Raw genomic sequence first — 24,537 nt, 5'->3', positions numbered from 1 at the left:
ACCTTGCTTGATGGTTGCAAAGTTGTGAGTGAACGTTGCTTAGGGCATGTCTACGCTACAGACCTATATCGGTATCACTACATCGCTCAGGGGTATGAAAATATCAACCCTGAGTGGTGCAGTTATACCGGCCTAACCCACCGTGTAGACAGCAGTGTGTTGGCAGGGGAGCTTCTCCCGTCACCATAGCTACCGCTTTTTGGGGAGGTGGATTAACTACGTTGCTGGGTCGGTGTAGGAGCATCTTCCTTAAAGCGCTAAAGTGGTGCTGCTGCAGCTCTGTACGTGAAGACAAGCCCTAAGTTAGGCTCCGACCTTGCAGTTGGATCTGTGCTTTCCTCTCCACAAAGTCCGTCAAGTTTTGTGTGGGCGCAGGGATCCGCCTGCTCTTATCTGACAGCAGTACAGGGCCCGAGGCCTAGACCCTCAAAGGTATTTGGTGCCTGACTCCCATTGGAGTCCAGGGGAATTAGGTGACGAGGGCCATAGGCACAGACTCTGTGGGTGCTCTGGGGCTGGAGCCCCTTTGGGGAAAAAATGGTGGTGCTGAGCACCCACTGGTAGCCCCCCAGCGCCTCGGGTGAGGGCGGAACTGGGCAGGAAGAGGCGTGGCAGGGTGGGGCCTTGGGGGAAGGGGCGGGGCTGGGGCAAAGCTGGGGGCTGACCACCCCCTGGCAGTTTGAAAAGTCGGCGCCTGTGACGAGGGCTATGGTTCACTACACCGTATGTCTCTCAGCGGTGTGAATACCCGCCCTGCTTTCCAAGAGACATCAGTTACACAGACCACAGTGCTGGTGTGCGCAGCACTATGTCCATGGGAGAGATTAACACTACAGTATTTGTATGGGGTGAATTGAAAAATACTCTTTCTTTTGTTTATCATTTTTACAGTGCAAATATTTGTAATAAAAAATAATATACAGTTTGATTTCAATTACAACCCAAAATACAATATATCTGAAAATGTAGAAAAATATTCAAAATATTTAATAAATTTCAATTGATATTCTATTGTTTAACAGTGCGATTAAAACTGTGATTAATCACGATTAATTGTTTTAATTGCAATTAATTTTTTTGAGTTAATCATGTGAGTTAACTGCGATTAATCAACAGCCCTAATCTGACCTAAAAGATGAGGCCCTCGAGCGATGCTGTGCCCTCATCAATGTTCTGGTTAGGCCAGCACTGTGCTGGTTAGGTCAGCCACAGCCCATTGACCTGAATGGGAGTCTTTCCATTCACCTCAATGGGCTTTGAAACAGGCCCATAGTGCAGGTGTCTCCCATGCCTCTGCATGTTGGCTGTCTTATGAGATGTGACAGAATCGGGGGTGATGGATTCTTCCTAAAAGGGAGGGGGGAGGCCCCCCCCTCCGTGGTTCCATGGCTGCCTCTCCGCGTTCCCCTCCAAAAACCCCAGCCAAGCCAGAAGCCAGAGCCAGGCCGGGGAGCGGGGGGACCTCCACCTGTTCGGGGTTGGGGCACAGCTCCACCTCTTACCCCGACCTGGCTCCGGGTTCTGGTCTGGCCTGGGGACGGGGCCTTGGGGGACATGGTAAGAACGGCATGGTCAGCTGTGGGGAGCCATGGACCCTCCTTCTGCCCTGGGCGGGGGGACTCAGGGGACGGGACGGGGATGCTCTCTGGCCCACCCATCCTGGGCAGGTGGAGGGTCTGAGGCTCTGCAGAGCTGCCTGGGCTCTCCATGCTGCTCTTACCTGGGCTGGGCTCCAGCTTCCGGTCTGACTCGGGGGTAGGACCTTGGGGGGGGGGGGGGAAGCAGAGGAGCAGGGAGCCAGGCCCATGGCGAAAGGTGGCCCCTTGGCCCCTCTCTGTTCCAGTGCCCCTGGACAAGATCACAGAACCTTGCAGGTGCAGAGACAGAACCATCCATGGCCACAGGAGATAAAGAAGTGTGCTCATTGCTCAGATTAGAGGACATCTTGCTCCCATCTCCGCTGAAGTCCAGGGAAGTGGGTTCTGCAGTGCATCAATGAATCATTTTGCTAGTGTTAAAGAAATGGAAATGTGGAAGAGGAGCCTGAGTGTATGTCAGCGCTCACAGTGCGGCACAGTTCTGCATAAGCTAGGCAAAACCCAATAGAAGCTCCAATGCGTCTGGATATATTAATTCTCTGTATGGCTACCCTGCCATCCCTAAATGTCGTAGTGCTCACAGCAGCACTTGTTAGATATGGGATTAAATTTCCAGCGCTTTGGCTATGTATGCAGAACATCCCATCCTGCTTGAATTGCTCCATTTTTATCTTCCACGTCGCTTACTTCACAGTGGGAAATATTACCCTGCAACTATTTTTTATTTTAATTGACTCATTAAAATGAGAGATGAGGCCTAAACCAAAATCTCAGGCCCAAACCTCACCCCCGTGCTCAGATTTTTAAGCACGTGATCCAGATCTGAACTTGTGTAGCTGCCTTCCATAGTGTACGTTTCTCTGTAATGCTTCTGTCACACTGTTTTTAGCGGATTGCCTCTTTCCGTTTCTAAAGAGCTTGCCTTCCTAATTGCCCACTGTGAGGCCCTCCATGGTGGAGAGCAGTTGCATTCAGTTGCAGAATGTTAGTGAGTTGCTGAGCACGCTCCTGCTCTTTCTCTGTTGTGCTTGCTCACACTCTCTCTCTCTCTCTCTCTCTCTCTCTCTCTGAGACTTTGTTCATTCTTGGTGGTTTTCCTTAGTCATCTAGATGAAGAAATAAATGTTTGAAGTTTGCATATGGGGAAAACATGACATCCCCATATCTATGATTCAAAGCAAAACCCTGGATTCTAATACTTCTGGATTTTTGGGAAATTGGCATCTGGATCTAAACTCCATAGTCCTTTTATTTAAAACATACCTTTTATATTGATTTCTCTTGCCCCGCCCCCGACTCCTTGATATCAACTAGACAACACTTTGTCTGTTTCTGAAATTTGTCTGGGATGTCACTTTGAAGGGACTAGAAATTGTATGGAAGAATCCAGTTTTTCTTGGATTGTTACCTTCTTATTCTCTCCTAGGTGACTCCTGGCAGCAAAGCTGCAATAGCCAATTTATGTATAGGAGATGTCATTGTGGCAATTGATGGGGAGAACACGGATAACATGACACACTTAGAAGCGCAGAACAAAATCAAGAGCTGCATAGATGAGATAACTCTGACAGTTGGCAGGTAAGTCACTGAGAGGATGTGCTCATCCTGGGGGCAACTGTTGTTGTGTTGTACTTTGATGGCAACAGTATCTGATTGGCTTATCTGTCCTGGCCTCTTTTCTGGGTTAAGTGGCATGGTTTGGATTGCAACAATGAATTGCAGTTCAGCCTTTAAACTTAATGCTGTTTGCATGTGTTCGCTGCTCTTTGGCACAATGAAAACAGCAGTCCAGGTGGCCGACTGGCTGATAGTTGGACACATTGCTAGGCCTGTTCTGTGACTCCTGAGAGGAGGAAACTGAAGGAAGGTAAAGTAGCTGGGATCTTTTCATTCTAGTGGACATGTAAGACCAAAGTAATAGCACTCTAGCAGATCCTGGGTTTTATTTTTAAGCACTAAGATACCCCTGTTGTCATAGTAACTAATAACCAAGGTGGAGGAGTAACCACAAGCATGCATCTTCATGATGAATTAATTTAGCACTATGTGGCTTCCTGCTCTGTTAGCTGTTAGCCAGCCAGTTCCGGCCACATACAAGGATAGAATCATAGAATCATAGAATATCAGGGTTGGAAGGGACCCCAGAAGGTCATCTAGTCCAACCCCCTGCTCGAAGCAGGACCAATTCCCAGTTAAATCATCCCAGCCAGGGCTTTGTCAAGCCTGACCTTAAAAACCTCTAAGGAAGGAGATTCTACCAACTCCCTAGGTAACGCATTCCAGTGTTTCACCACCCTCTTAGTGAAAAAGTTTTTCCTAATATCCAATCTAAACCTCCCCCACTGCAACTTGAGACCATTACTCCTCGTTTTGTCATCTGCTACCATTGAGAACAGTCTAGAGCCATCCTCTTTGGAACCCCCTTTCAGGTAGTTGAAAGCAGCTATCAAATCCCCCCTCATTCTTCTCTTCTGCAGGCTAAACAATCCCAGTTCCCTCAGCCTCTCCTCATAACTCATGTGTTCCAGTCCCCTAATCATTTTTGTTGCCCTTCGCTGGACTCTCTCCAATTTATCCACATCCTTCTTGAAGTGTGGGGCCCAAAACTGGACACAGTACTCCAGATGAGGCCTCACCAATGTCGAATAGAGGGGAACGATCACGTCCCTCGATCTGCTCGCTATGCCCCTACTTATACATCCCAAAATGCCATTGGCCTTCTTGGCAGGACCCTGCACTTATCCTTATTGAACCTCATCAGATTTCTTTTGGCCCAATCCTCCAATTTGTCTAGGTCCTTCTGTATCCTATCCCTCCCCTCCAGCGTATCTACCACTCCTCCCAGTTTAGTATCATCCGCAAATTTGCTGAGAGCGCAATCCACACCATCCTCCAGATCATTTATGAAGATATTGAACAAAACCGGCCCCAGGACCGACCCTTGGGGTACTCCATTTGATACCGGCTGCCAACTAGACATGGAGCCATTGATCACTACCCGTTGAGCCCGACAATCTAGCCAGCTTTCTACCCACCTTATAGTGCATTCATCCAGCCCATACTTCCTTAACTTGCTGACAAGAATACTGTGGGAGACCGTGTCAAAAGCTTTGCTAAAGTCAAGAAACAATACATCCACTGCTTTCCCTTCATCCACAGAACCAGTAATCTCATCATAGAAGGCGATTAGATTAGTCAGGCATGACCTTCCTTTGGTGAATCCATGCTGACTGTTCCTGATCACTTTCCTCTCATGCAAGTGCTTCAGGATTGATTCTTTGAGGACCTGCTCCATGATTTTTCCAGGGACTGAGGTGAGGCTGACTGGTCTGTAGTTCCCAGGATCCTCCTTCTTCCCTTTTTTAAAGATTGGCACTACATTAGCCTTTTTCCAGTCATCCGGGACTTCCCCGGTTCGCCACGAGTTTTCAAAGATAATGGCCAATGGCTCTGCAATCACAGCCGCCAATTCCTTCAGCACTCTCGGATGCAACTCGTCCGGCCCCATGGACTTGTGCACGTCCAGCTTTTCTAAATAGTCCCTAACCACCTCTATCTCCACAGAGGGCTGGCCATCTCTTCCCCATTTTGTGATGCCCAGCGCAGCAGTCTGGGAGCTGACCTTGTTAGTGAAAACAGAGGCAAAAAAAGCATTGAGTACATTAGCTTTTTCCACATCCTCTGTCACTAGGTTGCCTCCCTCATTCAGTAAGGGGCCCACACATTCCTTGGCTTTCTTCTTGTTGCCAACATACCTGAAGAAACCCTTCTTGTTACTCTTGACATCTCTGGCTAGCTGCAGCTCCAGGTGCGATTTGGCCCTCCTGATAACATTCCTACATGCCCGAGCAATATTTTTATACTCTTCCCTGGTCATATGTCCAACCTTCCACTTCTTGTAAGCCTCTTTTTTATGTTTAAGATCCGCTAGGATTTCACCATTAAGCCAAGCTGGTCGCCTGCCATACTTACTATTCTTTCGACTCATAGGGATGGTTTGTCCCTGTAACCTCAACAGGGATTCCTTGAAATACAGCCAGCTCTCCTGGAGTTCTTTCCCCTTCAAGTTAGTCCCCCCAGGGGATCCTGGCCATCCGTTCCCTGAGGGAGTCGAAGTCTGCTTTCCTGAAGTCCAGGGTCCGTATCCTGCTGCTTACCTTTCTTCCCTGCGTCGGGATCCTGAACTCAACCAACTCATGGTCACTGCCTCCCAGATTCCCATCCACTTTTGCTTCCCCCACTAATACTAGCAAGAATTAGATTTACCTTTAAAGTTTAATGGAGTTACTCACTCAAACAATGCAGACTGACATGGTGCCCATATTGCAGTGTTTTCTTTCAGTAGCTCAGTGCTTCTGCCTTTTGGTACTTTTGGTGGCCCCTGATGAGCTGTACTTTAAGTGGAATGCATGCAGCTCGACCGCAGCCCATGTGGGTGACTCCAAGGATAACATTGCAAATTGCCAGTGCATCATTTGAATGTGAACTCACCTGTTGAGTTCTAGGAATGAAACACCCTCAGTAATCAGGGAACAGCTGTGCAAACCACAGCCTTTCTGTGTCTGTTAGATAAAATGATTTATTGGACCAACTTCTCAAGCTTTCGAGCCACACAGAGCTCTTCTCTCACCAACAGCAGTTGGTCCAATAAGAGAGATTACCTCACCCACCTTGTCTCTCTGATATCCTGGGACTGACATGGGTACAACTACACTACATGTATGTTAGATAAAATATCAGTTTAGTACCCTTGTAGCAGAGAGGGAGCCGTAAAGTCATAGAGCACTGCACTAGTTGAGACTAAAGGAAAGCAAGGAGTAGCCTATGGAGGCTGTTCAAACTGGCTTTAAATCTCCCTGCATAAGCTCCTCAGATGGTTTGATAAAGTCTTCAGCATTGTGGGTAGCAGCTGAAGTTCCTCCTGGAGCCTAGTTATCTGTGTCAAATACCATTGCATGGATTTGTCTTAACCTACAAGAGCCATAAAAGGTTTTTCTTTAGTTCTGCCACTGAGCCAATCGTGAGTCATTATTGTAGGGAACAGATGTCTCGCCTTATCTTCCATTCTGAGCTCTCGGGAGAGAGACTTCTCGTTTCCCCTGCCACTCGGGGCTTGGCATTTGCACCATATGCACACAGAGGCACAGCAAAGGGGAAAGTGTGATCTCCTTCTCCTAAGCCCATTGCTTTTTAAAAATCTGGGGTCTGACGTTTCAGAGGTACTGACGACTCGCAGCTCCCATTTACTTCGTTTGTCACTTTGGAAATTTGGTCCTTAGGAACCTTCTTTGTTGCCCCTCTTTCCTCCACAATAAGCTTTCAATCCTCTGTTCCTTCCCCCAAAGGGTATCTGCAAACTGCCTGCTTTGCCAGTGTCCTTGGAGTTGCTCTCTCTGAGGGGGACTTGTTGGGGGGGTGGTGGTGAGGTGCTGGGGGACTTGTTTGGGGGGGGTGAGGGGGCTCCACAGCCCAGGGCTGATCTGCAGTATTGAGAATTCTAACATTGTTTGGATAGTTCCAAAACCAATAGTTTCACCAGGCGCTTCCCAGTCCAGGAAGAGGTCGTGCTTCCTGGCTAAAGGAGCTGACAATTGATAGCTGGGAGCTGGGGACCGGGTGCAGTGAAAGTGGTGTGATTAGCCTGGGTTAGGCCTACCATTTCTCATGATCAGAATGGTGCAGAATATAACTTGGCAGCCCTCTTGCTCCCTGTAGGGAAGCACGTGTACCCCTTTGAAGTATCCTGGTTCCCCCTGAGTGGGTCTGGTTGGCCGGGAGTTGAGGAGGGCAGAGCTGGTAGAGCCTGTGGGCAAGTGCACCCTTACAGATCATTTAGTCTGTTAAATGTGTGTGCTAATGTTAATCAGCAAGTCATTTACTTTATGGCTGCACTTTGTGCATTTCATTAGAGCAGGGCAGGGAAGCAGCCCAGAAGAATAATTCTAACCAGCTGAGCAGGCCTGCAGAGCTGGGCAGTGGCTCTGACTGAATATAATCCAACTTAGTTTTGCAGTGCGCTCTCCATACATAGCATCACCAAATGCTCAATGAGACACCATCTTCTATTGTGCTGATATGCTCAGGAAATGAGTGCCATATGCCAAAACGAGCTCTGGGATTGGCAAGAAGTGTGAGGGGGAGGGAGATCTCTCTGTCTATCCATCTTAGGGCTTTATATTACCACCCATCACTGTAACATCTGAGTACCTTCCGCATAAAATCGGTAACAAAAGCAAAGTCCCTAGTGGACTTCATAAAATTTCTGGCACCTATCGCTTTCCAGGGTCAAAGCTCTGCTTCTGGGTGGGGCTTGTGGGGGTTTTTAAGGGTGGTGTTCGTAGGGACTCAGAAATAGAAGGGGTGCTTGTATGGTGGAAAGGCTCTCGAGGAAGGTTGTTCAATGTTTCCTAAAGACAGTCACATTCTGGATTTGACTGATCTCCTCTTGTAGATTGTTCCATAGTTGGATCCCTTTTACAAAGAATGCTTTGTCGCCAGCTCTCACATGCTTCGTCCTTGGGTTTGTGGTCTGCATTGCCCCAGAGGAGCATGGCTGTTGCCCTCGTTCATAGATAGAAATTTGGTCTTTGATGTAGCTGGGGCTTGATCTATGAATTGCTTTGAAAATCAAGACCAAGGCCTTAAACTGGCATCAGAAGCTTCCTGGGGGCCAGTGGAGGGACTTGAGTCCAGGCATAATGTGCTCATGGTGCCCTAATTCATGGAGAAGGTGAGCAGATAAAGTCTGTGCATCATCTTCACAGTCATGCTTCAGCTACAGTAATCCAGCCTGGAGGTGATGAATGCATAGATCACTGTGACCAGGTTTTCTTCTGGGAGGAGAGGATGAAGTTTTCTAGCGAGCTGGAGGTGGAAGAAGGCATTTTTGGAAACTGATGCTACCAAGAGTAATACAAACAGGTCCAGGGTGGAATTTTCTTTTCTAGTTAGCTCCATATGCATCCAGTTGATCCAAACAATAAATTATGCTGACAACTCTTCACATCATCCGATGCTTGGATCTGGTCCCTGAGCTAAGCAGAATGGGTTGATGAGCCTGTTCACCGTGTGCAGTAGCTCTGCTGGCTGAGATGACTGGCCCAGTAGTCCTATGGCTGTGCTGGACAGGGCATCAAGGACACTCAGCATGGTGGATACAATGTGCTTGGCCACTGGAAGGCTTTCTGTGGGAAAGGAGTCCCTTGCTCACCATTGACTTGTCCAAACTCTGTCCGCAAATTGATGGCAGGGTTGGAGCTTAGGAGCTCCTGGCTCCACCTGTGGTGCCTAGTCCCTGTCATTCATGCTCCCGGACTGTTTGGAGAGTGTTTGTTCCTTTGTACAGAATGAAAAGAAAGGAAGATGGAAGTGTTCGTTAAGCTGAACTCTTCCTGTAAATGCTTCTCTGGGCTTTTGCTTCTGGAAGAAACTGCCATAATGATTTAATGAATGGTGTTTGTGGGGCAAAAGATACTTCACTCACTCCTTTTTCTGGAGTGTCAAATAAACTAGCAGAAAACAAAAGCCCCTAAAAACTATCCACAGGGACTAATTGGAAATGGGAATAGATAATACATCTGGTAAGGAGACTGTTGTTAATCCCAGATGGCTTCTCTGCAAGCAAAGAAGGTGACTGCAGTCAGGTGTGCAGAAGTATTCCACCAAGCCGTGAGACAAATAGGAGAACGAAAGCCAGTGACTGCTCATGCCTGCAAAGCTATTCATAGGGTGCGTGGAGCAGAAAGCTGGAATAATTCCTCAGCTACGTTCCTCCACCGGGGGGGAGCTGCTCAAAAATAGAGAACCAAAAGCCCATTATCAGGATGCTCTTCTGGAAACAAGTAGGATCTTCAGGGTTAGGTCCAGCTACATAAGCCCTAATGAAGCGTTAACAGTTAGTATAAATTTAAGTTGTGGATCAGCAGGACTATTTCTATGGTGCCTCACAGGCTATACAAGGGTATTACTGACAGAGGGGCCTTGGGCCCAAATAACATCTCTCTTCTTCTCCTCACACACGGGGCCCTAACCCCTGCCCTCCCCTTCCCCCCAAGACTCCCCTCCCCCCCAGAGGGGAAGGATGAGGGGTTTGGGCCAGCTCCACGCAAGGGGGGAGGGGCGCGGGGGAGTATGCTTACCTTACCATACACAGCTTGACACTGGCTTCTGGCCTGGCCAGCGGGCAGGGCCACAGAGGGAAGAGAAGGAGCAGGGCAGCAGGCCCGTGGGAGTGTGGGGGAGGAGCACGGGGCAGAGCGAGAGTCCTAGCGCTCTTGCAGGGGCCCCCAAATTGGCCAGGGCCCCTGGGCACAGACCTCATTGCCCCGTGCAGTAATCCGCCACTGATTACTGAAAGTGCTGAGATTGTGTGTCCTGAAGGCCAGGGGAATTGCAGAAACCTTTCTTTGATATTCAACATCATACTGTCCAAGCTGATAGAGTCACAGAAGTGTAGGACTGGAAGGGAACTCAGTAGGTCATCTAGTCCAGTCCCCCGCACTCAAGGCAGGACTAAGTAATAACTAGACCATCCCTGACAGGTGTTTGTCTAACCTGTTTTTAAAAATCTCCAATGATGGACATTCCACAGTTGCCATAGGCAATTTGATCCGGTGCTTAGCTACCCTGACGGCAAGTTTTTCCTAATGTCCAATTTAAACCTCTCTTGCTGCAATTTAAGCCCAATGCTTTTTCTCCTATCCTCAGAGGTTAATGAGAACAATTTTTCACCTTCCTCCTTGTAACAGCCTTTTACATACTTGAAAACTGTTATCAGGTCCCCTTTCAGTCTTCTCTTCTCCAGACTAAACAAACCCAGTTTTTTCAATCTTCCCTCATAGGTCACGTTTTCTAGACCTTTAATCATTTTTGTTGCTCTCCTCTCCTCTGGACTTTCTCCAATTTGTCCACATCTTTCCTGATATGTGATGCCCCAAACTGGACACAGTACTTCAGCTGAGACTTTATCAGCGCAGAGGGGAGTGGAAGAATTACTTCTTGTGTCTTGCTTACAACACTCCTGCTAATACGTATTGACATATTTAGCTTGTGATCCACTATGACCCCCAGATCCCTTTCTGCAGTACTCCTTCCTAGGCAGTAATTTCCCATTTTGTAAGTGTACAATTGATTGTTCCTTTGTATTTGTACTTTGTATTTGTCCTTATTGAATTTCATCCTATTTACTTCAGACCATTTCTCCAATTTGTCCAGATCATTTTGAAATTTAATCCTATCCTCCAAAGCTCTTGCAACCCCTCCCAGCTTGGTATCATCCATAAACTTTATATGTGTACTCTATGCCAGAGGTGGGCAAACTACGGCCCACGGGCCACATCCGGCCTGCAAGACTGTTCTGCCCAGCCCCTGAGCTCCTGGCCTGGGAGGCTGGCCCCTCCCCTGCTATTCCCCCTCCCCTGCAGCCTCAGCTCACTGCGCTGCCAGCGCAATGCTCTGGGTGGGGGGCTGTGAGCTCTTGCTGGGCAGCGCAGCTGCAGAGCCACGGCCTGACCCGGTGCTCTGTGCTGCGCGGTGGCGTGGCTGGCTCCAGCCGGGCGACGCGGCTGCATGTCCTGGTGCTCTGGGCAGTGCGGCTGTAGCACTGCTAGCCACTGATGCTCCAGGCAGCATGGTAAGGGGGCAGGGAGCAGGGGGGATTGGATAGAGGGCTTGGTGGGCAGGAGGCGGGGGTGAGGATAGGGGTCAAGGTGATCAGAGGGTGGGGAACAGAGGTTGAATGGGGCCGGGGGTCCTGGGGGGCCAGTCAGGAAGGAGGGGGGGTTGGATGGGGCGGCAGGGGGCAGTCAGGGACAAGGGTTCCGGGGCAGTCAGGGAGAAGGGGTGGTTGGATGGGGCAGAGGTCCCGGGGCGGGGGCAGTCAGGAATGAGAGAAGGGGTTGGATGGGGCAGTCAGGGCGGAGGGTCCAGGGGGCTATCAGGAGACAGGGAGGGGTGGATGGGGCAGGGGTCCTGGGGTGGCTATCAGGGGACAGGGAGGGGTGGATGGGGCAGGGGTCCTGGGGTGGCTATCAGGGAACAGGGGAGGTTTGGATTGGACAGGAGTCCTGGCGGGGGCCGGGCGTTGGGGCGAGAAGTGGGGGGGTTGGATGAGGGGGCGAGGCCACGCCTGGCTGTTTGGGGAGCCACCCGATGTGGCCATCAGGCCAAAAAGTTTGCCCGCCCCTGCTCTATGCCATTATCTAAATCATTGATGAAGACATTGAACAGAACCGGAGCCAGAACTGATCCCTGTGGGACCCACTTGATATGCCCTTCCAGCTTGACAGTGAACCACTGATACCTATTCTCTAGGAATAGTTATCCAACCAGTTATGCATCCACCTTATAGTAGTTCCATCTAGGTTATATTTTCCTAGTTTGTTTATGAGAATGTCCTGCAAGACAGTATCGAGAGCTAAAGTCAAGATATACCATGTCTACCGCTTTCCCCCTATCCACAAGGCTTGTTAACCTGATAGAAAGCTATTATTAGGTTGGTTTGACAAGCTTTGTTCTTGACTTAAGGTGTTACTTATCACCTTATTATCTTCTAGGTTTTTGCAAATTGATTATTTGCTCCATTATCTTTCTGGGTACTGAAGTTAAGCTAACTGGTCTGTAATTTCCTGGGTTGTTTTTATTTCCCTTTTTGTAGATTGGCACTATATTTGCCCTTTTCCAGTCCTCTCCCATCTTCTATTAGTTTTCAAAGATAATCGCTAGTGGCTCAGAGATGTGAGTTTTCTAGGATGTATTTCATCAGAACCATATGCCTAAGACTAGGCACCAAAGGCAACAAACCAGAGACCCTTATGGGTTTACCACACAGCACCATGGCTCATTAAGGCTTTGGACATCCTACTTTAAGGAGGATTTTGTGGAAACCAGGCTGGCCAGAGTACAGACTCAGTCTCTGAAGAAAATTATCCGTTCTTCTTCTAGTGCTTGCTCATGTCCATTCCATGTCTGGTGTGTCTGCTCACCACATGCATTGGTGCCGGAAGTTTTTCCCTGAGTGGTATCGTAGGACTGGCTCTGGCGCCCTCTGGAGTGGTGTGCATATGCGCTGGTAGAAGGGGCACCGCCACGCCCCGCCTTCAGTTCCTTCTTGCCAGAACTCCAACAGCAGGTAAGGAGGGTGGGCCATGAAATGGACATGAACAGCACATCTCGAAGAACAGTTATGAAAGGCAGGTAACCATTTTTTCTTCTTTGAGTGCTTGCTCATGTCCATTCCACTGTAGATGTGTTTGTTTGCCATGTGCACTGCTGTTGGAAGATTTCCCCCCAGTGGTATCTGCAGGTAGGCTCTGGCACCCTTTGGAGTCATGAGCGTACGTGCCCGTATAAGGGGTGATGACCCCCTGCATCCCAGTTCCTTCTTACCGCCAGTGATGGTGCTAGAATGTCCTCTTGCCTTGGCAAGTCTTCGATCCCCATGTGTATAGTTAATTGTAGTCATTTGTTAGTAGTTTTAGTATTTAGGCTTAGGTAAGGTAGTCCCGTAAGGGACTTAGCCTTGGGATAAGGCATGCCCTGGTTCCTAGGCTTCAAACCTGTGTGAGTGGTGCAAGAAGCCCATATCAATCAGCGATCCCCACTTGAAGTGCCTGGGGGAGACCCATATGTGCAAAGGATTCAAGCCGCGCTTTAAGAAGGAGCATGACATAAAGCTGAAAACGGTCCTCGTGGAGTCAGCCCTTGTATCAGCCTCTGAGCCTGCCCAGTTGGACTCAACGCCGAGTACTTCGGCATCAGTGAAAAGCACCCCATTGGCACCGGCCTCCACCTGGCACTGATCCCCATCTCCAGTGCCTACCAACAAGCATAAAAAACATACCGGGAGAGGGCACGCCCCAGCATCCCACAAGAACAAGGGAAAAGTCAGAGACGAGCAAAGACCTGTGCTGGGCAACTTGTCTTCCCCGGAGTGTAGCCACGCAGCAGCCTCATCCGTTATGCTCTTGAGTCCATTCTGGGACCCGCCCCCGATCCCTGCGAGTGGTAGGGATGCGTGGCACCTGACGGTACTGTCTACTCTGGAGGCCTTTCAGGCAGCAAAAGACACTCTATCATTGCCGGTGCTGCTGACACCTCAGGATGACATGGTCCTCTCTAGAGGCAAGGCTGCACCAGGGACCCTGCAGTGATCTCCATCATCACAGCATCACTCCCCAGCACTACGACTCTCAACATCATGCCAGCGGTCCCCAGAGCTGCACTACCGGTCCTTAGAGACCCGCCTAAGTCCTCAGTGTCTCTCTGGAGCCACAGCGCCACCCCCACAGTACCGCTCCCAGTCACTGGAGCCCTGGCACCGATCCCCAAGCTCGAGGGGTCGATTGCCAGAATACCATCATCGATCCCCCCAAGCATCATCGCCAGGCATATGGCACCGTGCTACAGTGCCATGATGCCACTCCCCAAGCGTGAAGCGCTGGTCCACCTGATATGGTGGGGAAATGGAAGCAGCAGCGGCACCGACCTGGTCACCAAGGGAACACCCTTCCTCCTTGGACTCTGAGGTCCAGAAAGTTACAGTGCCCAGGGGCCAGGTGCACTTTGCAATGCCAGCAGGATTTCCCCCAGGGCTACTAGCAGGGACATTGTCCCAGGGCCAGTGGCCTGCACCCTGGCAGTTCCAGAATCCGTGCGGTTCCCCCAACCCCGCCTCCCCCCCACCCCCCCACCCCCCCACACTCTGAGTCCCAGGTACAGCATCCAGTGTCAGGCGCATCAGACAGATAGTCGGCGACAGTCTCCCACCCACCTCCTGTCTCTGAAAAGGGGTTGCTTCAGGGTTCTCAGTAGCCCACACCAGCTTCAGATGAGGCCGCCCCAGCTGGGGAAGCGGAGTCAGTCCCTCCCCCAGTTCTCACCGCCTCCTCTTCCTCACCCAATGAGGTGGGACCATCACACGCGGTGCCACAGGGTGATTTTAAGGTGCATCAAGAACTACTTAAGCGTGTGGCCACTAACCTTGGGCTGGAAGCGGAGGAGCGTTGACATCTTGGTGGCAGTGGCCCCATTGAGGTTCACCTTGCTTGTGCACAGGAGTGTCATGAAAGTGGTGAAGGCCTTGTAGCAGACCGTGTCCTCTCTGCCCCTATTGCAAAACATGCTGAGAGAAAATACTATGTGTCTAAGGACTTTGAGTATCTTTATTCCCACCCCTCCCTGAGTTCCTTGGTTGTATCCATGGCTAACGAGTAGGACAGGCAGTGTCAAACCAGTTTGGACCCCCCAAAAAATAAGGCAGCAAAGAGGCTCAACCTTTATGACATAAGTTTATTCAAGTGCCAGCCTCCAATTGCACGTAGCAAACCACCAAACTCTCCTCAGGCGGTATGACTTTAGTGTGTGGCAATCCATGGCTAAGTATGCAGACTCATTGCTGCAGGAATCCAGGCAGGAGTTTCTGGCCATACTGGAGGAGGGCAAGACTGTGGTGAGCGCTTCCCTCCAGGCGATCTCTGATGCAGCTGACTCCGCAGCCAGAACGATGGCGTCTGCCATCTCAATGAGATTGGTGTCGTGGCTGCAGTCCTCTGGCCTTTCCGCAGAGGTCCAGCAGTCCATTCAGGACCTCCCTTTCCATGGATTGTGACCCTGTTTTCCAAACAGATGGACAGCAGGTTGTATGATATGAAAGACTCTAGGGCTACATTAGGCACCTTGGGCCTTTATACTCCTGCCACCATAAGGAAGTGATTTAAACCCCAGCAGCCACAGAGATTTGTAGGCCAGACCAGATCAGCGCCCTACCGAAAGAAGGGCAGAGGCTATAATGGCACCAGGGCCAACCGCCAGCTGCATCCACCCAATCGGGCTCTACCCGATACCTGCCTGAAAATAAGCATCATTTTGAAGGTGCGCCCAAGGGCGACCTCCCAGTCTGCAACTAGGATCCAAATACCCTTTTATTTTCAAACCGTCTCTTGCGCTACCTCCCTGCTTGGGCAACTACAACATTGGACCAGTGAATGCTCAGCACTGTAGCAGTGGGGTACACCCTCCAATTTGTTTACATCCCTTCTTCCCGCCCCCCCCCCGCCTTTCCTGTCCCTCTTCAGGGACCCTTCTCACAAGCAACTGCTCATCCAGGAGGTGCACGCCCTCCTGTGGGCGGGGGCCATAGAGGAAGTTCCCAAAGAACTGAGAGGGAAAGGTTTTTACTCCCACTTCTTTCTGATGCTGAAGGCCGCAGGAGGTCTATGTCCAATCTTGGACCTTCGAGGCCTCAACAAATATCTCAAGAAGTTGAAGTTCTGCATGGTGTCTCTGGCCTCCATCATCCCTTCTATGGATTTTGGAGACTGGTACACCACCCTCAACTTAAAGGATGTGTACTTACGTATTTCAATTTTCCATGGTCACAGAAGGTTTCTATGAATCGTAGTGGGGCAGACTTACTACCAGTTCTCAGTGCTCCTGTTCAGCCTAGCAACAGCCCCAAGAATATTCACAAAAGGTATGGCAGTAGTTGCAGCCTACCTCGGACATTGGGGTGTTCAAATTTATCTTGACAATTGGCTCATCAAGGATCATTCAAGAGCACAGGTCCAGCACAGCATCCAAGCCACCTGCCAGGCACTGGACCTGTTGATAAACTAACAAAAATCAACATTGGTCCTGGTGCAAAAGAGAGAGTTTATAGGAGCAGTTCTCAACTCTACCCACGCCAGGTTCTGAGTGATGTCAGATCTGATTGCGTGAGTCATGAGCCATCCACTCACCACAGCCCGGGTATGTCTCAGACTGCTAGGGCACAGGGCAACATGCACCTATGTGTTTCAGCACACAAGACTGCATCTCGGACCACTGCAGATGTGGCTGGTGTCTGTCTACTCCCCAGCCAGGCATCACTTGGACAAGGTCCTCACAATTCCACCGCAAATACTTACCTCCCTAGCATGGTGGTTGAACCCACACAATTTAACCAGAGGAGTTCCGTTTGCAACTCCACAGCCCATAGTGTCCCCGGAGTCAGATGCCTCAGACTTGGGATGGGGAGCCCAACAGGAGCTGTCGTTACACATAAGCATCAGGAAGTTCAGGGCCATCCATTTGGCTTGCAAAGTGTTCCTTCCTCAGCTCTTGGGCAAGGTAGTGCAGGTGTTGATAGACAACACAGCTTTGACGTTCTATGTCAGCAAGCAAGGGGGAGCACGGTCATCAGCCCTCTGCCAAAAAGTCCTTCATCTGTGGGACTTCTGTATCCAACACGCTATCCATCTGGAAGCCTCTCATCTCCCCAGGGTCCGGAACACACTAGCAGATCACCTCAGCAGGTCCTTCTTCTCTCACCATGAGTGGTCCCTCCACCCAGAGGTCATCAGGACCATCTTCCAGAGGTGGGAAACTCCCCAAGTGGACCTATTTGCTACTAGCAAAACAGAAAATGCCACCGATTTTGCTCCCTAACAGGTCTGGACAGCAGTTCACTATCCGATGCCTTTCTCCTGTCATGGGCAGGCGACCTGATGTATGCCTTTCCACCTACCCCACTTATCAGCAATGCCCTTCTGAAGATCAAGAGGAACAAAGCGCAAGTCATTATGCTAGCCCTGGCATGGCCTCGCCAGTATTGGTTCGGCATGCTCATGGACTTAGCAGTGGAGCCCCATGGACACTTCCCAATCACCCAGACCTGCTTTCATAGGCCGCGGATGGTTGCTGCACCTGCACCTTGCCTCCCTGCACCTGACTGCATGGATGGTGCATAGCTAAGCCTCGAGAAACAGGCCTGCTCTGCACAGGTCCAGCAGATCCTGTAAGAAAGCAGAAAACCCTCCACCAGAGCAACTTACCTGGCTAAGTGGAAGCACTTTGCTTGCTGGGTGTCAGAACAGAAATTTTCTATAGCTCAGACTTCTTTACAATCCATTCTGGAATACCTGCTGCATTTAGAGCACCAAGGTCTGGCACTTCCATCGATCAAGATGCACCTGGCAGCCATATCAGCTTTCCACCCTACTACTCAGGGTAAATCAGTCTTCTCACGTGCAATGATGATCAGATTCTTTAAGGGTCTTGAAAGATTTTTCCCACAGATCCATGATCCAGTCCCTCAAGGGGATATCAACCTGGTCTTTTCCAGGCACACTGGTCCTCCCTTCAAGCCCTTGGATTCCTGCTGTCTCCTACATCTATTGTGGAAGGTTGCCTTCCTTGTAGCCATCTGTGGCAGGGCAGGGGTAAACATCTTTAAGGCCCTGCCAAAATGCTGGCTGCAGCCTGCTCTCTGGCCAGGAGGCCAGGGGTAGAGATGCAGGTACTCAGCAGGGAGCCCAGCTGCAAGCCCTAATGAGGGCTGGCTCAGAGGAACATGCTGAGCTAAGTCGTGACAGCTGGGCTGAGGCATGAGAGGGCCATAGAAGCCCTGGGGAAACCTCAGTGAGGAGGCTGGCCTGGGAGGAGACAGGAGGGTGGTATTGCTGTTTCCTTACCAAAGAAGGAAGCCTCAAAAGCCAGGAGACCCTGGGGAGGGTCTGGGGCGCACTAGCTGTTGGGGGATCTGGGAACTGCACAAACACTGTAAATAAAGACACTTGGGTGATCCAGCAAAAGAAGGCGTGGAAGATTCTTTATAATACCAGCCTAAACACAGGGCACAGGCTCAAGAGGGAGAAAGCCTGCAGGGACCGTGTGACACCATCACTTCAGCGAAATGAGTCTCCAAGATCAATGCTCTATCCTCAGAACCCCCATATACGGTGTTCTACACGGAAAGGTCCAGCTGCATTCCCACCCAGCCTTCATGCCAAAGGTGGTATCGCAGTTCCATGTCAATCAAGTTATCTTAGAATCATAGAATATCAGGGTTGGAAGGGACCTCAGGAGATCATCTAGTCCAACCCCCCTGCTCAAAGCAGGACCAATCCCCAATTTTTGCCCCAGATCCCTAAATGGCCCCCTCAAGGATTGAACTCACAACCGTGGGTTTAGCAGGCCAATGCTCAAACCACTGAGCTATCCCTCCCACCAGTGTTCTTTCCAAAGCCACACAGTTCCAACAAGGAGCGGCGTCTGCAAACTCTCGACATCAGACATGCCCTGGCCTTCTACCTTGAGCGAACCAAACCCTTCCACAGGTCTACTAAGCTTTTCATTGCAGTGGCTGACAGGATGAAGGGAGTCCCGGGTGTCCTCTCAAAGAAGTTCGCCCTGGATAACCGGCTACATCCACACCTGCTACGAGCAGGCAAAAGCTGTATCTCCACCGATAGTGACTGCTCATTCAACAAGAGCACAGGCATCATCATCAGCTTTCCTGGCACGCATCTCAATCCAGGACTTCTGCAGGGCCGCGACATTGTTGTCTTCCCATATCTTCATGACCCACTGTGCCATCACTCAGCAGGCCCAAGACGATGCTGGCCTCGACAGAGTGGTATTACAATCGACGCGTCCATAAACTCCTACTCACCTCCAGCGGCACTGCTTTTGAGTCACCTGACATGGAATGGCCATGAGCAAGCACTCGAAGAAAAACGGTTCCCTACCTCTCGTAACTGTTGCTCTTTGAGATCTGTTGCTCATGTCCATTCCATGACCCACCCTCCTTCCCCTCTGTTGGAGTTCCGGCAAGAAGGAGCTGAAAGGTGTGAGCCAGTGGCATCCCTCATACCGGCACATACACGCATGATTCCAGAGGGCGCCAGAGCCAGCCCTATGGGATACCACTGGGGGAAAAGCTTCCGGTTCTGGTGCATGTGGCGAGCATGCACCCCTGACACGGAAGGGACATGAGCAACACATCTCGAAGAATAACAGTTTTGAGAGATAGGAAACTGTTTTCTGCTTGTTTTTCCACATTCTCAGATACCCGATGAAATATGGTGTAGACCAGGGGTTCTCCATGTTTTTCTTTTAGCCCCCCCCACTCCTCTAGACAGGCTATAAAAATTCCGGGGCCCGGTGTGGGCAGAAAGGTGAGGTGAGGCTCCTGGCTTTAGCCACAGGGGGAGGGGCTTTCGTCCTATGGGGCACTGGACTGTTGCCCCACCAGGCTCCAGTTCAGAACTGCTGGCAAGGAGAACTGCAGGAAGGAGACGAGTGGTGACCAAAAAAATCATCTCAACCTGGGTGGCTCCTTTTGTTAATGGAGCATAGAGCCTTTCACCCCTGAGTCACCAGCTCATATCAGAGGTAGCAAACCATGTAACTATTTGGTGGCCTATATGAAATGAGGCTCATTTGTCTAGTTCCTAGTAGTCAGTTGGCCATGTTACATGTAAAAATTCAGGATTTAGCCCTGAGTACTTCATTTCGTACCATTTCTGTTATGTGTAAATGAGTTGCTTTGAGGTTGATGTGATCTGTCTTTTCTGAGATGGTCTTTGAGGACTTAAGCTACAATACAATACATCGTGTGAGGCTGGAAGAAGGTGCAGGGCAAGGGCGAGGGCCAATGTGCTAAGCTGCATCTTCATATTCTCCATGTACCAAGAGCAGTAACACATGCACCTTGTGAGAGCATAAAATCTAGGAATCTTAATTTTTGGACCTAAATAATTTTAAAATGATGATAATCTGGAGCCCGGTGTGGTTCATGAGATCTACAAAACATTCTGAGAACCCAAGATTAGGAGGGGAAACTGCCCCGTGGTTTAGGTCCAGTGTTAGTAGTGATACAATCATGTTCTAGTTTGTGATTTTACAATTGTGGGTGTGAATTCAGATCATGGATTTGAATCCAATTTACAGAGCTAAGTACTCAGATACTATAGTAAGGGGAACTGCATACGTCACTAGGTAGGTGAGGATCTCCATTTTATGAAGTGGAGAGCGGAATGAAACACTGATTCATGATCTTCATGATATTAATAAGCTTCCAAAAGCCATGAAGGTATCATGGAAGTTTATTCCTAACCTTACAAATGAGTGTGTCTCTCTGGTTACCCATGCGACCAACTTATTTTAATGGGAGTTGTGTGGCTGGGAGTTGTGTGGCTGAATTTCCCCTAGCCTTGCATGTGCCTCTGACTGTTTAAAAATAGTGTCAGCGTAGAGAGTTGGATGGACACGGGCGGTTCTGGTAAAGGAAATGCTGTTTGTGCTCTGTACTTGATTATGGATATCAACAGCATTCCGATGTTTCCTGTTTCGGTATTTTCCTTAATGATGGTAATAGTTCAAAAATATTTCAGATCAGATTGTAGGCAGGATGACAGCTTGTGGGAGTGGATGAAATTACTGACTAAAGAAAACATGCATGTTTTGTTCTCTCATCCAATGGGGAAAATTCAGCTCTGATGGATGTCCACTACCTTCTGAGGAGTTAAGACTAAGCATGAATTTGGTCTGCTGAGTGTGCTCTTCTGAATGCACTGCCTGCTGTTTTGCTCATTGACATGACAATACTCTTTGGAGGGTTCTGTTTTCTTCCATTTGAGTGTGGTAGCTCTAGAATGTTGACACACGTGCTGAATTCCTACATCGATTAGTGTGACTAGCAGAGAGTTTATGCTTGTTAGCATTTCATTTAATTCATTCACTGTACTTTTGTCCAGTTCAGGTGGGAGGGGATTTTAATAAGCAGTTCCCAAGTATAAAAGTAAAGTTCTCTTCTAAGTCACTGCTAAAGCTCCCATTGTCTTCAGTGGTGGACAATCCAGCTCCATGTCTCATGCTTCTTTCATAGTCAAAAACAAAGAAAACAAAATCCCTAATCTATAGGAGCTGGCATACTTCAGCAGACTCAAGACTCTTCCATCTTACTACATATATAAGCAAGTGCAGTCCTCATTGCCTCCATCCCCAAATTCCTCCTCTGGCTCCATATTTATTTCAGTATCCAGAGGTGCTGTCCTTTATTGATTAAAGAGAACGACCCCAAAACCAAAATCCTGGATCAAATCTGTTTTCAGATCAGGATTCAGAGCTTGAACCAAAGACCCTTTCCAGACTTCTTAGGGAAAGTTTAGATTCTCCACCCAAATTCTTATTACCAAGTTCAGGAGTTTCACAACCAGGGTTTTGCGCCCACTCTGTCCTTTGGAGAGCTGAAGTTTTGGCTCTGCCACTGGACTCTTTGATCTGAACTCTTGTCCTGTTTTAATTAGGGTTTGTGCTCCTTCTTTTTTTAAATTGGGATTCTTGGGCAAAGCAAAATATCTTTTCCCAGCTGTATATGATCAAAATGAGCATGCAATTTTTCCTTTAAGGGTATGAGAAGCAGGAGAGAAGTGGCAGATAGGAGAGCGCCACTAGGACACTGGGAACTCAGAGTATGTTGGGAGCCATTGTTGATAGAAAAAGATTCAGTAGGACCAACAGACAGAACACGCAAGGAAGGGAAAACCCAAGGAAAACAGCCAAATTCTCATACAGCCAAATTAATCACTCAACTCCTCTAGCTCCAGTGCAGCTGCACCTGTTGAATTTGACCCAAGCCAAATACACAAGCTTTCTCTGTGGCTCTAGAATAGATACACATAAAATGTATTTGGATGATCCAGACAAAAGCTTTTTTCACTGGCTAGCTCGAGTTGGTGTTAATTGTAATGTCTTTGGCTCTCACAATATGACTGAGCAAACAAGAAGTTCTGACCTATAGTGCCATGCTGGTATGTAACCAGGAGCAACCAAAAGGCAACATTTTGCATGTCTCTATCAAAAAATGTTTTTTTCTCTGAGTAATCCTCTCTCCACAGTGTTGAAAGCATGTGTGGGTTGCAATAGTATGGCAATATTTGCAGAAAGGAATACAACTATGTAACCTCTCTTCCTGCTCTCGCCATCTCCTTCGTCAATTTTCTAGCTGCCCTTTCATGGTTCTGATACCAGAATGTACATTCTTATCACACCTTTTTAGTTTGAAAAACAGTCTGTTACTCTAGCAGAACTGGTGCCAAGAAGTGAAGCTGTGCATTCGTTCTCTTAAGCTGCCAAGAGCACAGGGAAGAATGGTCTCCTACCAGGTTATATTATAACAAAAGTGAAAAATGCAATAACCCAAACACCGTCACGTATTATGGGAAGGAAGGGTGGGGGGTAAAAAAAGATTTAACTGTTCTGTGTCATGCAGGTTAAACCATACACTTGCTACCGGAGGCCCTGATCACTTTGGACTGGTGAGGACTGGTTGTGGGATGTCCTAATAGAGTAGAATGTGTGTTCCAAGAACAGATCCCTGTGAATTCTGTTGATTCACTTAACTTTGCCTTGTGCTGTCTTGCCAGCAGGAATTTTCCAGCCCTGTCATCTTACTAATAATTCTCTTGGCCCTGGGAAAAGACTGATGCTTAGTGCATGTCTATATATGGGCATGCCAATTGTCTAATCCTCAGAAACAGCTCTGGAGCCCAGGAAGAGCTCTTTGTTGCTTTCTGGGACTTGCTCCGTGTTAGGCAGCACTCCTGTGTGAAATTTACTAATGATTGCTGCAGTCAAAACCATTTCAAGTCTGTTTCATGGCCTCTTTCCTTCATGTGAAAATAGTGATCTGTCTAGCTGATCAGTGGAAAAACCATGAAAGTCTGAACAGTCAGATGTATTTAATATGTGGGTATTGTAATGAATGGCAAATGTGTGAATTTTTGGATAAAATCAGCTCAACTCTGTTATAGGCTCTAGATTGCTAACAGCTAATGGAGTGGTACCTTTTAAGTCACGTGGTAAAGGCCTAGTGCTTTTAGAGAAAGAAGACTGTTCTTGCCCCACTGCCTCCACGAAATTCCAGCCAGCCATATTGCCAGCCTCATGATGCCCCTGGAGTCCTAGCTGGCCGCAGATTGGGTCCAGTATTTAAATACCATCTATGTACGACAGTGAGTCAGCCATACAATGAATGACTCAAAAGTTACTGCCTCATATCTGTACCCTGGGGCTCACAGTTTGCCATGATGCTGATTGAAAGCCTGGTTAAACAGGCTTACATCATGCCCTGAAGGTGACTGTGCTTAGCCATCAAACCAGCACCTTTCACAGCTTGTTAAACCTCCCTTCTAAAAATGTTTGAGAGGGAGGGTATCTTCTGTCTTCTCACACACTCAGCTTCCACCCCAGAAAGGGACAGGACAGCTGTATTAAGTCTTGTACTGTGCCAGGAACTTTCTTGTGTTAGCACTTTGGTTATTTCTTTGAGATTTTATTTGGTTGCTTTCAGCCCAGGGTTTGAAGTGAGAAAGTAAATCTGCCCCTCTCCCTTCTTTTCATGTGCTGTATATTTACACCTGCCTACTTAATTTTTCATTCCATGCATCTGATGAAGTGGGTTCTAGCCCACAAAAGCTTATGCCCAAATAAATTTGTTAGTCTCTAAGGTGCCACAAGGACTCCTAGTTGTTTTTACTTATTAGTGAGAGGCTCTTGTTGCCTATTACTAATCTAACCAGTCATCCAACTTCATAGACTTTATTTATATACTGTCTAGTGTGTAGCTGGAGAGGACTTCACTTAAATCTGTTAGAAGAATTCACTCCTTAAAACCTGTTAGTGCTAAATTCTCTCCTCTTCACCCCTTATCTGGTGCTGTGAATTGCTCACTGAGTGATTGAGTGAAGAATTTTGTAGCAGCTGTTGCAAAGACAAAGGGAAACTTTATCCTCACTGGCCACAAGGGGATAAAAATGTTGACTATTTAACCTTTTTGTTTGGATAACTTTTAACTTGGATAGAAAGTAAAGCTGGGGGTGACCTTGCTGTTAATATTTATATCCAGTGACAAATTGGGATGATTGCAGACTTGGAAACCAAAATGTTTTCTCTTTAATGTGAAGGCAAATCTGATAGTTGCGTAAAGTAGTTTACATCTTTAATGCCAAAGTTACTTCTGTGGTCTGTGAACCTGAGCTAGGCTCTCTGCTGTCTCATCTCTTGCATGGAGCAAGAAGTCCTGTGTGTTGTAGAAAGAAAAGGAGTACTTGTGGCACCTTAGAGACTAACCAATTTATTTGAGCACGAGCTTTCGTGAGCTACAGCTCACTTCATCGGA

General features: G+C 48.6%; 1 protein-coding gene across 4 annotated transcripts in view; it reads left to right on the top strand.

Moving 5' to 3' along the window:
- Positions 1-24,537, top strand: part of PDLIM1 (PDZ and LIM domain 1) — a 92,188-nt gene that overhangs the window by 25,939 nt on the left and 41,712 nt on the right. For all 4 annotated transcript variants that reach the window (XM_073352760.2, XM_073352764.2, XM_073352761.2 and 1 more), the window contains exon 2: positions 3,025-3,176. In XM_073352760.2, the coding sequence (XP_073208861.1) occupies positions 3,025-3,176 (152 nt within the window). The remainder of the gene's footprint in view (positions 1-3,024; positions 3,177-24,537) is intronic.

The sequence above is a fragment of the Lepidochelys kempii genome, chromosome 7, assembly GCF_965140285.1.
Source record: "Lepidochelys kempii isolate rLepKem1 chromosome 7, rLepKem1.hap1, whole genome shotgun sequence".
Classification (NCBI taxonomy): Eukaryota; Metazoa; Chordata; order Testudines; family Cheloniidae; genus Lepidochelys; species Lepidochelys kempii.
Note: the sequence above shows the minus strand (reverse complement) of the source record. Positions and strands in the feature narration are given on the sequence as shown.